This window comes from Prunus persica, chromosome G1 (genome assembly GCF_000346465.2).
Source record: "Prunus persica cultivar Lovell chromosome G1, Prunus_persica_NCBIv2, whole genome shotgun sequence".
Classification (NCBI taxonomy): domain Eukaryota; kingdom Viridiplantae; phylum Streptophyta; class Magnoliopsida; order Rosales; family Rosaceae; genus Prunus; species Prunus persica.
The window spans coordinates 4,929,374-4,945,016 of record NC_034009.1 but is presented as its reverse complement, the minus strand read 5'-3'; the positions used below and the strand labels follow the sequence as shown (position 1 = coordinate 4,945,016).

The following is a 15,643-nucleotide window of genomic DNA, read 5'->3' as shown; positions in this document are numbered from 1 at the left end:
GTGTCAAATCCAAAGAACCAACGTCAACAAACAAGGAACTACAAGTCACTACTAGATATTGTAACCGAATGTGAAGAGATACCATATATAATGAAATCGAGAGACTGAGAGAGAAGAAGAAGAGAGCCAGGACAATGATGTGAGAAGAGAGGGGGCCTCGTGGCTGTTGAAGGGGTTCGATGATGGACGCCTGGCACGCCCATTAAGAAACGTGTTATGGGGATTCGGTGCTCCTCTTGCCGCGTGCTCCTTCTCTCTCTCAAAATCCTCATTTCCTCTCCTTTTCTGTATATAAATTCCAAAATCCACTTGGCTTTAGCCACTTCTACCTTGCTCAAGGGGTGCTTCTCTTCTCTTCTGTTGGTGCCTCTCTCTCTCTCTCTCTCTCTCTCTCTCTATGATCTCTTGTTGTTGAGAGTGAGTCCTGGCAGAGCTGAGCTGAGCTGCAAGATGGATTGGTTGCGTAAGTTGAGGAGAGCTTTGCTTTCTTTCTCTGCCAGACTCAAACTGACTAAATCTGTAGGTTGGTTCTTGCTTCTTCTGCAATTTAACTGATTTTATTTTCTTTTATGTTCTTCCTTTTGTTTGTTTTACCTTTTTCATGTTAAAATGACAACTGGGTACCACCCTGAAATCAAATGTCAGCTGGTGTTGTTCAGGCTAGCCTTTCACGGCAATTGGGTTTCATGGGCTAAGATTTATTTTTGGCCATGGCAATAAAATGTATTTAACTATTGATTTTGAGTACATTAGGAACTGTTGTTGCATTGTCATGTGAACAAGTTTTGTATTTATGTTGCAGGGCGTGATAGCGGTGAGTATGGCGGAGTAGGCGGTCTGCTAAAGCTTCAAGATGATGTACAAATGTGTGGATATCAAGATGTACAGATAATGTGGAACATTTTAAGCAAAGCTCAGCGAGAGGAGATGATGATCATGGCAACAACAACAACTCAGCCAGCCCCCAAGCACAACAACAAGAAGCAAAGACAGCAACCCTCTTGGTCTTTCAAGACTTTCTTTTGGACCAGCCATGCAAAGAGCCCAGTCTTAGTTTAGTTTAGATACTTGTTCAGTTGAGAAAAACAAATATTAAGTGTATGTATACATATATATATATATATATATATATGTATGAGGGGAGCTTAAAGCAAAAATTTGAGTGTGATACAAATTTTTAGAGTAGTTCTTAGATCCCTCAGAAAAAGATGATCAAAGTAACTAATACAAGTACCAGAGTGACTAGGAAAGTTTTGTACTTTCCAGAAGTTTCAAGCAAATGCTATATAAATATTGTGCACACAACATTGGGACATATGCTTAAGAGCTGAGTTCAAGAAATCTTAGTGCCATAGGATGCTGGGCTTGTGAGAGTTGATCTGGTTTTAAAACTTCAACAATCTCCCCATCCACAAGGAGGCACACTATATCAGCAATCCTCTGGATTTGTTTGATGCTGTGTGAGACCATTATAATTGTCATGCCCTGTTTCTTCTTCAGCTTCTCCAAAGCACCTTCTATGTGCTCTGTTGATATTGGATCCAAGGCACTGGTAGGTTCGTCCAGCAGCAAAACCTACCCAAGTAGAATAGAAGACATTTTCAAGATGGCAGCATATAAAAGGCCAAATGGACTTGAGAAAATGAACACTAAATAAAAGAGGGAGTTTGCAAACGTGGGCTTAGTCAAGTTGGCTAGAGCCAATGTGCTCTTCACTCTGCACTTGAGTTTGAATCCTTCTTTTTGTAGTTTAGATTATATTAAAGTAGAATATGACTTGTATAAAATATATATAAGTAAAAAGGGAAGTTTTTTTTTTCTTCTAAATCAAATAGGAGCTGTTTACCTCAGGCGAATTGGCTAGGGTCCTAGCAAGTGCAACTCTTTGGGCTTGACCTACAGACATTTCAGAACCAGTCTTGCTGAAAAAAGATGAATCAAGGTCTACAAGGGTCAGCAACTTGTGGACGTTCTGGTCACTCAGCTTCTTCCCCCTCAATTGAGGACCATAACGTATATTGTCTGCAACTGTGCCTGAACAATTGAACAAACAGTTGGGATCGTGAACCAATCTTACATATCATAAAGAGATGAAATGACCCACTTTAAATTCTTACCCATTAGAGAAAATTGTGTGAATACTTCATACCAGAAAATCCCTTGAACCTATCCAACCACCTTTGTTATGAATGAGACTACATATTTTTAGGTACTTGCTACAGGAGTCTACTCAGGTTTATTTTTCGGGATGCTAATATGGTATCAGATTTCGTGGCAAGAAGGACCTTCCTGTAGATATTAATAATGAAGTTAACTTTGATTTGTATGGTTATCAGATCCGGCATGTATCTTCTTTGTAATATTTTAATCCTTTGAAAAGAAAAAAAAAAGAGTGGTGTTACAATCAACCAAATATCATTTCATCTGTTGTTTTAGTGTCTAATTATGATCATGTGGAGCCATATTCAACACCAGCCAAGTAATAAGACAGAATGGGTATAACCACTACAATTGTAGAAATATCTATAGAGGGTGTGGAGAGCACCATATGATGGATAGTTTAGGTCCCATTAGAATAAAATTAGGTCCTGGGAGGCACTACTTAAAAAAGTAATTATTGGGTATTAATTGTGATAAAGGATTACATTGAACCACCCCACCCCAAATGAAAAGTCAGAAATATGCAAGAACTTAAATTGGAATGCTTACACCAACTGTGACAGGTGCACAGGATATAATTATAATACAACCAATCTAATTTATATTATAATCACTCTCTAAAAATATGAGTGCCCAAACAAAACACAACATGCATAAGAAAAAATGGTGTTTGACCAAAATAAAATAAAAAAACAAAAGTAGAAATTACACAAGGAAGAATGGTGGATGAGGATGAGCAGAGCTTATGTGCAATCAACTAATCACACCAATCCAAAAACACAATCAATTTACAACCCAACAACTGCAACCAAGTCAATAGGGTATAAATGAAGCAAGGAGTTTAACAGAAGTTACAAGTTAACAATTCAACAATTTGATAAAAACAATTTGTGGTTGAACAGAGAGAGGCAGAGACTGGTAGTTGGAGTTAAGATTAGATCAAAAATTCAAATGGGCACCTTCAAAAAGAGCAGGAAGCTGGAAGAGCATGCCGACCTTGCGCCGGAGGCTGAGAACATCCAGGTCCCGAAGATCATGACCGTCCAAGAAGACAGTCCCAGATGGAGGCTCCCAGAGGCGGTTGAGAGCTCTGAGCAGCGTCGATTTGCCGCTGCCACTGGGGCCGATGACCCCAACGATCACGCCTTTTGGTATGTCCAAGCTCAACCCATTGAGTATGGCGCATCCAGTGGTCTCTGATTTCTTGGTCAGATTTCGTATCCGGAATTTCACGTCCCCATCGGCTTCTCCAATGTCCACAGTCAGTAGGTGCTCTCTAGCTGCTTCATCCCCATCTGCCAAGCAAAACCCAGAAAAATTAAGCACACCACAAGGCCAAAATCAGTGTTTTGATTGATGGATGGAAGTTGAATACATAGAAAAGGTTCGAAAATGTTCTCTTTTTCTCTTTTTAAATTGGGTTAGTGATGACAAGATAGTAGATTATGTTGTTAGACTCTCAATCTAAACTACTGATTGAACGGGTTATCATCAATGCATGGTCTAGATTTAGAGATAATATACATGTCATATATATGGCAAGAGAATATGATTTTGATAGCATAGAAGTGAGTAAGTAGTACCATCAAGAGAGAGGTGTGCCAAACCATTCGGAGGTGAAGCCATTGTGAATTGTTGTAATGTGTGATAGAGAATTGGATTGAGATGAGATGTAGAAGAGAAGGAAGAGAAGGGGGGGTGTATTTTATGGAAGGCTTGGAAGGTACAATTTGTTTGTACAAGTGCATAAATAAATAAAGCCTTCCCCAGAGTGCAATAGTCCAACAGCGACAGGGTGGAGTTGTGGCCAAATATTCATTGATTCTTGAATGCAACCCTTGTTCTGGCTTTGAGAGATAAACCCACTTGTGTAATTTTGAAGGGTATCTTATAAAATGATAAAGTAATCGCATCCAGTCACCAGTGGGGCATAGATAGAGGCATTGTCAACTACTGCTGATTGTACGGACTAAGGAGGGAACATCTCTCCTCGGTTCCATTTCCATGTAATGTCAACATCTTTTTTTTCTCTCTTTTTGTGACATCTTAGCATAGCACCTACCTCGGTGAGAACATAGAAGATGTATTTTTCTTTGCTTTAATATTCTGCCTTTTATCAGAAGAATACAACTAAAATAAGTTTGCTTCAAGGCCCGATACACCAGTATGTACCTGCAAAAACTTAAGCATTGAGCTAAATGTCATGTAAAGTTCCAAAGGCAATCTCTCAACTACATAAAGATAGAAACTAGTAAAGAGCAATGATACGAAGATAACCATATATGAAAGCAGTAACACCATCCAGTTATTTACAACTCCCGATAGCAAGCTATCGGAAATTCAATGGACAAAAAAAGAAGAAAGTAATCTGGCTGCACAACTGGATGGCATTCTGCTTTCAAAGTAGCAGTATCAACTAGCACGAATGGCTTAGCCAAACCATCAAGCATTCAAGATTTAACACAAACAGAACTCGGAAAACTTTAGATGATAATGAAAGACTTTAGTTATTACATAATGTTACAAACTTAACATATGCCCAGCAATGGAGCATGTGAATAAATTGTAAGATTGAAATTCTGAATAATGTTTAGTATACATGCAGCAGTGCGACATGAGCATGCTGCAGATGGAAGAAAAACAAGGGGAAATATTTTCTTCTTTTTTGTGATGATCAAAAGAGCATCTGGCCAGCAGACTTGAACAACGTGATATCAGATAGAAGAAACCACCTTTTGATGCTATTTCCATCGAGAACCACCAAGTCTAATCACCTCTTCACCACCATTGTCAATCCTGGAAATCCTATCCATACTAGCATCCCCTTTTTGTTCACTTATATCACCATAAAGATCCCTAAGTTTTGCCAGATTGCTAGATGCAGATGTTCTATCCTTGTTTACATCTCTTTGTGGACTCGAACGAAGTGCAGCGCCAGCTTGCAAGCTCCTACTTCTACTCCTGCTCCTACTGCGGCTCCGACTCCTACTCCTACGGTAATGTCTACCGCCATCACGGCTACTCTCATATTGGTCTCTTCGGCTATCTCTCTCTGTATATTTGGACCTCCGATCATAATCAGAACTGCGTTCTCTATCTTTCTCTCGCTCCCTTTCCTTATCCCTAACTCTCTCCCTTGCTCTGTCTCTGTCTCGATCCCGCTCCCGTTCCTTGTATCTTTCTCGATCCCGATCACTATCCCTTTCTCTTTCTCTTTCTCGATTCCGATCCCGGTCCCTTCCTCTGTCCCTGTCCCTGTCCCTGTCCAAATATTCTCTGTCAGAATACTCACGGCTCTGGCTGCGATGGGTCCGTAGATCATCACTGCTGGCTTTGTCATAAGGTGGTGGTGGCGGTAACGTACGACGAACAGGTGATGAGTCCCTTGTTGAAGCACGATGTGGGGCACGTTGACCAAAGGAAACTGAAAGTGCCGCTTTCACAGAAGGTGGGCGTCGGGCTGTGTCATCAGATCCATGACGGGTAGCTTCCCCTGTAATGCCAGAAAGTTTAGTGGGGAGTTTCATCTTCTCCAGATGAGCTACAATCTGACGCAACACAGGAACAGGGATACGGGGGAAAAGGGTATCAAAATAGTACTGCAATAGCACAATATACAATGTTAATTCATTTCTCCAAGGATAGCAATAAAAGTGTTATGAGGACAACAAAAATAGTATTTAAATTGCTGCATGTTATTGTTATGTGTTGTCTGATTAAGGTGCATCAGAAACCATGCACAACGTGTACAAAGCTATCAACTATGATCAGTTAGAAAAACTATTACATATTTATATACATGCATATACTTTATAATGAACAGCAAAGCAACATATCATCATCCAACTGCGGCTTTGAACACACCAAATTAATAGTTCATTAACACTCTTGGACAGTTTCTATATGGAGAAACTCAAATTGGGAAGAAATGCTATTGCTTTTTCACATGTTAAATTTGGACCTTAAACAGTAGAGCATTCTGAGACCATGCTTCAAAGCGCCAAGAAGAACATGTATTCAGATCTTAATCGCACTGTAATCTGAAAAACAGCAGCTGTGACTGTAAAGGACTGCATTGTCGGAACATTAGGCAGAAGATTTGAAGGTACTGTCCCAGAAGCATGAACAAGAGTATTTTATACAATGCCTTCAAGTTTGATATGTGTGTGTGAGTGTGTATTGAAAGCACATTGAGAACACATTTCTTCATGCTACTCAACTGAAAACCAACCACTGTCTTCTACTACAAACTCTTTCTTTAATCCCTTTGCACAAGGTGTGGCCTCTCAACAGATAACTCTTGAAGAAAAGCTGGCAAATAGAGAGCCTCTAATACTATACAACTTTGTCAAGAACATTTGTAAATGACTGTAATGCCACTTGATAAGAAAATTTACATGTAATTTGATTCTTGGTTTTAAATGAGGAGCTAACCTCGGATTTAGGCAACAGTTCTTGCCCTACATTTCTGCTATATGGTGTAATTGAATCTTATAGGGTCTGAAGAATTTATTTCCTTGCTGTCATGGCTTTTAGCTTTAAATAAATAAATAAAACAATATCAAGAAGAGTTTAGTATTTTGTTATTGCAATCTTCTGCAGTTAAACGCGCATAAAATATCCAACTTATCAAGACAAATCAGATATAATTGATCAAAAAAGATTTTGGCGTGAGAGAAATGGGCCTATCTTGGATGACAAAGAGCTCCCAGTTGGCCTGCTAAAGGAATATATTGTGTCATGTTTTTGGGTGGTGAAATACTAGTATATAGTAGAATTAGGTTCTTCAGCATTCTATATAGTATAGTACACTTGAAAGTGTATACCGCATGCATTATGAAGCTTTGGTCTTTTGTGGCCAGAAAAACCAACTTAATGCATCCTAGAGAGAGGGAGGACGGAGGAGGAGGGGGGGTTACAGAATACAATTCATTACGCCATAACATTTTAATTATTAAGCATACTTGAAAGAAACAAACCTGTCCAAGAAGCAAATCGCGCACATATACACCCATAGTTGTTGTTCGTCCATTGGAACCAGGAGAGAATTCCTGAAACCAAAGCCAACACAACAATGAAGAACTCCAGTAGAATAAAATAAAAATGCTAATATAACAATAAAAAGTTAAAAACTAAGGAAAACAAGTGACTAATGTTATAGAATCTGCATCAGTGAGAAATATATTAGAACCGGCAGATAGAGTAAAAAGAATTTATATTTACTGGATAAAATACAGTTACAGCACTGATTGAAATCGGAGAATAAAAATATCATAAGAGAATAACAAAAGGTATTACAGAAAGACACCATTCGTATAAATGCAAATAAATCCACGAGGCATTCAATATCAGATTTGATGTATATGTATACAAAGAAAGAAATGGAGTCATTCATGGAAAGTGGGATGGGGGTGCACAGACGATGTCATGTTGAGATAAGAAAGTGCAGTATAGTGCCGACCAGAACACAACCCATTCAGGACTAATTCAGAACATGTCGGACTCAACATACTAATGGAAATTTGTCCAATGCAATGTATGATTCACATTATAATCTAACCTAATCATCTTCGTTTTCACTCACTTCCAAAAACTAGGCAAGCATACCTTCCCCTTAAATATCAAACCATATTTTGATTCTGGGTCAAACTAAACCTGAAAGAATGTACTCCCAGTCAGATTCTAAATCAAAGAATTATGAACTGTAGATTTTATGTCACTGCACTTCTTGTTTTACTTTATAAGTTCTCTAAAGCTCATGCTACTCCGTTGACAAAATTAAATCGAGAAAGAGCAGCGAATTAAAAAAGATAAGCAAATGGGATGACCGTCACTGGATTTTTTATTTCTTTAAATTTTGTTATTACATTCAATATTTAGATTTTGTTTCTTTAAGAATATTTAAAATTATCAAAGCTGGGGAGAAGGAACTACCATTGCCAAATTATAAGTAATAAAGGGTGACTTTTCATTTCGATCACCAAAAAAGGCAGAACAAAATAATACAAAGCAGTTATAATCAACCACAATTAAGAAGGAAAAAAAACAGCACAACACCTTTAAGAATCGAATCTTCGTTGTTTCAGTCACGTCGAGCACTAAGAATTAAAAAAATCTTATGATTTAGACAGTTAAAGGTACGTACTCCATGTAGTAGCAACTTCGCCACTACCACATTTGCATGCCATGGAAATTGAGACACAGACAAATGGTTAGTATGTTCTGTAAAAGCTCATCTTTGGGTATACAAGCAGCAATAAAGTTATAAAGATGTCCAAATCCATCAAAATCAGAAAACAGACAGGGATGTTGCAGCCTTATAATTTTCAGAAACAAAGTACTTTGACCAGAATTTAAAAAAATTCAAAAACATTGATAAATTCTAGCAGAATTGCACCAGAAAATCACTCACAATTCAGATTCCGTAAACCATAAACATCCATTCCAGAAGGAAAAAAGTCCTTTCCAGATAACATTTTTGATAAATACAAAGAAGGGCATGCTTGGCATCTATAAAGCAAAGTAGCTCCACAGATATAATAAGAAAGTAAAATTTTGAAAACTAAATACATAAGCAATCTATTATAAGTCAATAAGAGCAATGAAAAGGGCTTCATTTACCTCCTCATCTTTAATGTAGGGTTCAACCCAATTCCACAGAGTCTTCGGGTCTGCAGCATATCTCAAGTAGAGGAACCCAACCTGAAAGCAAAATTAAAACTACAATGATTATTGATTAAGCAAGTAGATAGCACAAAACATTGTAATGAGGAACATGGTACTTGTCAAATTGAAAACAACACATAAAAATAAGTATGGAATGTTGAATTGACATACATACATACCGCTCTTATGTAAGGAGAGTCTTCATGCTTTAAGAGACCGTGCATTTGCTTAACGGTGAGCTTCATGGTGAAAAACTTGTAAAGCAGACAGAAAGCGGTGGACGGCCCCCGGCAATTCCCGGTCATCCATGGCTCAACGTGGTCTACTTGGTTGTAAATTTCATCAATAACTTCATGGTAGGTCTTTAACCGGTAAAGCTCTTTGAAGTAGTCCGAAGATAGAATGTTCATACAGAGCACCTTCTCGAGCAACGAGTCAATGGGCTTACCACATGTCTGTACCTCCATCGACGCCTACGCTTCTGCAATTCAAACATTCAATTTTCATCACCAATGTTTCAAAGCATAACATTATCGCCATTAATAATAGACAGAACAGAAAGGCTCATAATTTGCTCTTCCAGCAGTTCCGAAGATGGAGTCTAGGGTTAGGGTTAGGGTTACAAAGAACAATTTACAGGAGGAAAAGCAACTTACTTTAAGCAGTCTGGAAGAAATTCCTAATTCGCGATCAGCTGAGCTTCAAAGTTTCAAACCCTCTCCGCCTCTCTCTCTATCTTCGTCCTGAATCCCGACGTCGACGCCCGAGGGGTAACTTTTCTTCTTTTTGTTATCTCTTTTTCCTATTTATTAAAAATTGAAAAGCCAAAAAAAAAAAAAAAAAGGAAACTAAATACTTAACAGTTTGGGTCTAGAACTTTTGGTCGGTTCATACTTTCAAACATCAACATGGGCTTTGTTTCTATTGGGTCGTGACTTGAGAATGGGCTGCTATATTTGATTTAATTAGTCCAGTTTCACCGCACCTTCCCCTCTTTTATTTATTTTAATTGAAATAGTCCAGTCGAGTCTCAACCACCAAGTGTGGACTAAACTTACTAATAGGTTGGGAAGTGATTTTCATGCTCCTTTTTTACCCGTGCACAATCGGAGGAGAATCAAGGGAAAAAAACAAGAGAAAGAGTGCAGAAGGAGAAGGAGAAAATAAAAGTGCGAAAATCACTAACCAAAGAAAAATAGAGGTCGGTGAGGGCATCAAAGTCGCTCATTTTTCATCTCTCATGTTCTTTCTCTTCTCTTTGTGTTTATCTTTTCTCTATGTTTCTTCCAAAACCTAATTCGTAGTGGAAATTTGATGTACACCCTTACACTTGTACAATAGATTTAAAATTACAGATATCATTCAAATCAAAAGCATTGTATCACAAAACTACGGGTCTCCTCTCAACCTCTTATAGAGAGAAATTTGCATAAATACCATATGAGCTTTAGTAAATTTAGGTTTTAGCCAAAGCTTTTTCAAAAAAGAGAGAAAAACTTCTCAACTTTCAAATCAAAAACATGCAAATATAAAGGATTCCTTAGGAAATCCAAAAATAAATAAGGGCAAATTTGTCCATTTTGGCTTCTTTTAAAAAAATTATCTCTCCTTTGGCATTTTCCAAAGTCTCCCATGAACTTTTAAGCATGTGCATCATTACCACATGAACTTTTTATTTTTATTTTTAACCACCTGAATTTTGTAGAGTGTTACAATCCACCACCTACGTCTAACTCCGTTAAAATTTCCGTTATTGGCATGTTTACTAATCCGTATTTGGATTAGGAAGAATTGAATTAAGGATTAATTGAATTGAGGAGGAGTTGGATTGAGGAGAATTAGATTCTAGATTCCTATTGAAGTTGTTTACTAAACTATATGAAATTGGTGTAGGTATGGAACTAATTAGTAAAATGTCCTCGTTATTGGGTTAAAGTAGATGGCAACTTCAGAATTTTAAAAATTGTATGAGGATATAATGAGTAAAAAAATGAATTCCTAATGGGCTAGTTCTCCAGAAATTAAAATAGGGAGATTGGTGTTGGTATTTTTTCCAAGATCCATGAAAACCATATGAATAATTTGCCTTATGTCTTTTTTTCCAAGATCTATAAAAGTCTTAGGTCTACTTTTTCCGAATCTTCCAAGAGCTATGAAAATTATGTGAAAACTAAGGCCTGAATCTTTTTGTGTGTTACCCACCAAAATCTCATATTTCTTCCAGTTTAATTTCAGAAGTAATCGAACTCCTCATTATTGTTGGTGATTGACATTTATTTTTTCTTTTTTTATAATTCTTTTTAGTTACAATGAATTGACTAAAATACCCTTAAATTTAACGGAATTAAACATAAGTGGTGGATTGCAACACTTTACAAAGTTCAACTGATTAAAAGTAAAAATTAAAAATTCGAATGATATTTATGCAAATGTCCTTTTTTTCTAAATATATACCCAATACTTGAATCTCATTTCCCGCTTTATTTTGTTTTCTCTTTGTTATTATGAACAAGAACTCTCTCAGCTTTCCTCTTTGTTATTATGAACAAGAACTCTCTCAGCTTTCCTTTTCCCATATCTTTTCTCTGTACCTTATTTGGTTAGTATGAGTCATTATTAAATTAATAAGCTAATGCATAGAGAAGAGATGCCAAAATTTAGAATTTTGTAACAAGTTTAAACTAACCCAAAGAAAACAAATAGCTTGAATTGGCCAAGGTGCTCATCGTGTGAATAATTCATGATTCTATCTATGCATTCAAGTAAAATTTCACCGTTAATGCATTATGAATTCTACTTCTTAAATGATGAAGTATTCCCCACGCCATCCCTGATGGAATTTTCTTATGACTTCAGTAACATTAAATTATCATAAATGTTCTATTATTTTCTTTCCTTTTGGGTATGTTGGAACTTGAAACAAGGTTTTACAGGCCTGCAGTACTAGCATGGTTGGTAGATGAGCTCAGCTAAAACAGCTTTCAATAGAGCAACGTTCCAAAAGGCACAATCCCAATCCCATTCCTATCCCAGAACAGAACAAGGAAAAAAAAAAAGTGAATGGTGGTTTGGAATTGGATTGATCTGCAACAAAAAAAAGTCTCACAAAATCCAATCCATAGCAGCTGATAAAGCGCAAGACGCAGATACACACGCCAGTCCAATTCAATCCAATCCAATCCAATCCAATCCAGAATTAACCGAAAGAGGGGGGACCAACCTTGTGGCTGTTCGTTGTTGCGTTCGGTCCCAAACAAACATGCATCACGTGTTCAGTTACAAAACCATGGTTTTTATTTTATATTTTCCTCAAATTTGTGACGCACAAATACCTGATTGATTGGATTCATTTGGTATATACTTCAATTGACAAACACAGCCTACCTATGGATCTTCCTTGCCTATCTATCTAGTATGGGATGGGAGATGGGATCTACTCTTCCACATCAGAACGAGTGTTTCTTTTCTTCCCTCAGTGCTCATGTTGTTCCGTTATGGTCTTTGTTTCTTTCTTTCTGAAACGTCTTTGTCCATCAAATGAAGAATCAATAATGCAATAGTAACGACCAAAAAATAATAATAATAATAATGCAATAGTAATGTTATAGTAATGCAATAATGCAATCTAGACCTTCGCTGGTGAGAATCAAGATTCAGTAAAGTGGCCAATACTTATGACATTCAGCCTTTATTTTACTCGAGAAAGAATCTCATGAGTTCAAATCTCATAAACAACAAATGTTGAAAATAAAACATTTAATATTTCTATTTGTAATTTGGATGAATTAAATATACACAACATTATTATACCACGTAGTCTATCAAATACGTCCATTGATTCTTACAACGTCAAAATCACCGTGCAAGTACACTAATGAGTGTGTTTTACTTGTTAGAAACAAATGAGACCAGTACATACTGAAGATTTGAATAACTAAACATTGTTTGTAACTCTGATATCGAATTAAGAGCATTTATTCCTGTACTTGATATGTCGAGTTACAATTATAAGCTCCATTTACGAAAAATAAATGATTTTATAAAATCATTTAATGAGGGTAGCAAATGATCGTATAATTAAGAGATATAAATGATGGAGATATAGAAAGATAGATGCCTTTGTCCAGTTAATTTTGTTGTTATCTTTGGACAAGAATCTCAAGAAAAAGAAGCCCCCCATTTTGCGCCTCAAAAACTACAAACTCTCTCACCCTCACACCCCTCCAAACCCCTTTCTTCTTCAATCTCCTGCTACTGCGTCGGAAAAAAACATGGGCCTTGTTTTTCTCTTTCTCAAACCCACCACCTCCTCCACAACCCCCTTCTTCTTCCTCCTCCTCTTTCTTCTCCTCACCTTCCTCTCTTTTCTCACTGCACCCACTCTCGCAGACACCAACCGCCATGTCTCCGCCCCAGACCTCGGCGACATTGCCAGCACATCATCATCAAACCCATCACCTTCCCCACCCAACGCGGACCCTGCCAAGGCCTCCTCCTTCCGGCCGAGCATCGCCATAATCGTCGGCGTCCTCACCACATTGTTCTCCATCACATTTCTCCTCCTCCTCTACGCCAAGCACTGCAAGCGCGGTGCTCTCGTCGTCGCCACCGGAAACGCCAATTCCGGACCCTCCGGATCCACCCAGCGCAAAAACTCCGGTATTGACCGCTCCGTCGTCGAGTCCTTACCCGTTTTCCGGTTCGGGTCGCTCCGAGGTCAGAAGGAGGGGCTCGAGTGCGCCGTCTGCCTGACCCGGTTCGACCGGGCCGAGGTCCTCCGTCTCCTCCCCAAGTGCAAGCACGCCTTCCACGTCGAGTGCGTCGACACGTGGCTCGACGCCCACTCCACCTGCCCGCTTTGCCGGTACCGGGTCGACCCGGAAGACGTGCTCTTGGTCGACGACGCCTCTAAGATCTTGCACAGCCAGCAAAGCAGCGACGTCGTTTTGGATATCGAGAATGACCCGGGTTATCGCCGGGTTTCGGGGCGCCACTCGTTCGCCGGAGAGCAAAGACCGGGTAACCCGATTCTGACGTGGTCGTTTCGGAGGTCTTTGGACAGCTGGACGGCGTTTAGAAAGAAGAGCGAACCGTCGACCGTGGGATGCCTTGACCGCCCGAGAAAAGACGGGCTGCTGTTGGGCCAGGACAGGACCAGGTTGGAGCACCGGATTATAATCTCCCCCGGGTTGGCTTGTGGCCCCGGCGGGCTCCACCAAAGATGGAGCGACGTACAGCCGTCGGATCTTCTGTATCTACGGTCAGAGATGATTATGAGCGAGGGGTTGCCACGTCAGCCGTCTCAGCAGAATGAGAATAATAGTGCGCAGCAGGTGATCACAGTGCAAGCGGGGCCCGCGGGGCCAGCAAGGCCAGCAAGGCCAGCAGGGATCGAAGAGAGCAGGAGATCATGGAGCTGTGGTGGTGGCAGTAGCGTAATAAATTCGAGAAGCGTGTCGGAAATCACTGGGCTGAGCAGATTTTCGAACAGAGCGAGGAGTAATGAGAGTCTGAGCCACCACCAACAGCAACAACAACAGCGACAGCTCAAGCTTGTGGCCAGATGGCTGGCGTGGGTTTCTTCTCTCTCACGTCCGGGTATACGGACGGAGCGTACAACGACCCCAACTCCACCGCCCATCTGTTAGCTTTTAGTACCCTTTTTATACAGCAGACGCCAAAACTTAGATAGGAGAAGAAGAAAAAGCCAGTTCACTACCTTCCAAAATAGTTTTGATTTTTGTGGCTGAGAATATAATTTTCATGGAAAAAAAAAAGAAATTTATTAGTGTGTTCTTAAACGGGAAAGGGGGGGGAACAGTGGAAGGCATGTGGATGTTAGAGTTAGGTTAGACACGCGAGGAGAAGGATAGATATTCCAGACAACCACGGGTACCGAAATGGCACGTGGATTTTTTTTGATGCGGAAATCGCTTATTTCTTCTATTTTTCTTGGTAGCCACCTTGTTTGGTTCTCTAGCATTTGTATATGTTATTGTTTTAGAATTTAGGTTTAGATATTCAATTATTCAGATTTCTCATATTTGCTGATTTTTCTTCTGTTTTTTTTTTTTGCCTTGGTTGCTCGGTACAAAGCCACTAAACCAGCGCCTAAATGGCTTATTTGGTTCGCGGAATGAAGTTCCCGTCTATGGGAGCACTGAGAAATCGGACCAAGAAATAATATTTTATATTATTCTTGTATTTGGTTTTATGCAGTATTTGGATAAGTTAGTCTAAGAAAAGTGCATTAAATAATTTTCCCAGGATAACAATTCTGAAGAAAAGTCGAGGGTATGACATTTCGCCATCCCATGTTCCATGTATTCCATTCCCAACAATATAGTTGCCAAACATGATAATGCATTTTCATACACATTTCTAAACTTCTAAATCTTGAATCAAGCAAGTTCCTTCCATGTTTATTGATCCATAGTAGGAATTAAAATAATGAGTTAAATTCCGATTACGGATGACTCTTGTGTTTACTTCACGTAAAGGAATGAAAAAGCAAGTGGGGCCACACAAAATGAGGAATTCAATTATTAATTTTAGAGGAATTGGACTCTTGGGTGGGAGATGGTATTTTATTTACTGGAGAACTAAACCATCAAGAAACCATCTTTTTTACCTATTATATTCTCACACAAATTTTAAAATTCTAAATTTGCCATCCACTTTAACCCAATAATTTATTTAGAATCTAAGTGCATTTTAGTAATCAAATTAGTTTCAATTCCTACCCCAATTCCACATAGTTTAGTAAACAACTTTAATGGGAATACGGATTCCAATTCTCCTTTATCCAACTCCTCCT

The 15,643-nt window shown here is 38.8% G+C and overlaps 3 protein-coding genes across 4 annotated transcripts; 1 reads left to right on the top strand and 2 right to left on the bottom strand.

Annotated features, from left to right (window-relative positions):
- On the bottom strand, positions 1,098-4,350 carry LOC18790494 (ABC transporter I family member 17). The gene is made up of 4 exons (XM_007224379.2): positions 3,744-4,350; positions 3,120-3,455; positions 1,847-2,034; positions 1,098-1,575 (listed from the first exon to the last, which is right to left on the bottom strand). Exons 1-4 carry the CDS (start codon positions 3,784-3,786, stop codon positions 1,321-1,323), a joined length of 822 nt encoding a protein of 273 aa, XP_007224441.2. The 5' UTR covers positions 3,787-4,350; the 3' UTR covers positions 1,098-1,320.
- LOC18790850 (pre-mRNA splicing factor SR-like 1) lies at positions 4,617-9,642 on the bottom strand. 2 transcript variants are annotated; one of them, XM_020562137.1, is made up of 6 exons: positions 9,483-9,642; positions 9,006-9,307; positions 8,782-8,862; positions 7,140-7,211; positions 6,122-6,200; positions 5,663-5,759 (listed from the first exon to the last, which is right to left on the bottom strand). In XM_020562137.1, exons 2-5 carry the CDS (start codon positions 9,291-9,293, stop codon positions 6,153-6,155), a joined length of 489 nt encoding a protein of 162 aa, XP_020417726.1. In that variant the 5' UTR covers positions 9,294-9,307; positions 9,483-9,642; the 3' UTR covers positions 5,663-5,759; positions 6,122-6,152. The 2 variants fall into 2 exon arrangements, with proteins under 2 accessions (XP_007222383.1, XP_020417726.1); XM_007222321.2 differs by lacking the exon at positions 6,122-6,200 and having other exon boundaries at positions 4,617-5,759; positions 9,483-9,639.
- On the top strand, positions 12,705-14,867 carry LOC18788882 (RING-H2 finger protein ATL43). Its single transcript, XM_007225015.2, has one exon. It carries the CDS (start codon positions 13,098-13,100, stop codon positions 14,472-14,474), a length of 1,377 nt encoding a protein of 458 aa, XP_007225077.2. The 5' UTR covers positions 12,705-13,097; the 3' UTR covers positions 14,475-14,867.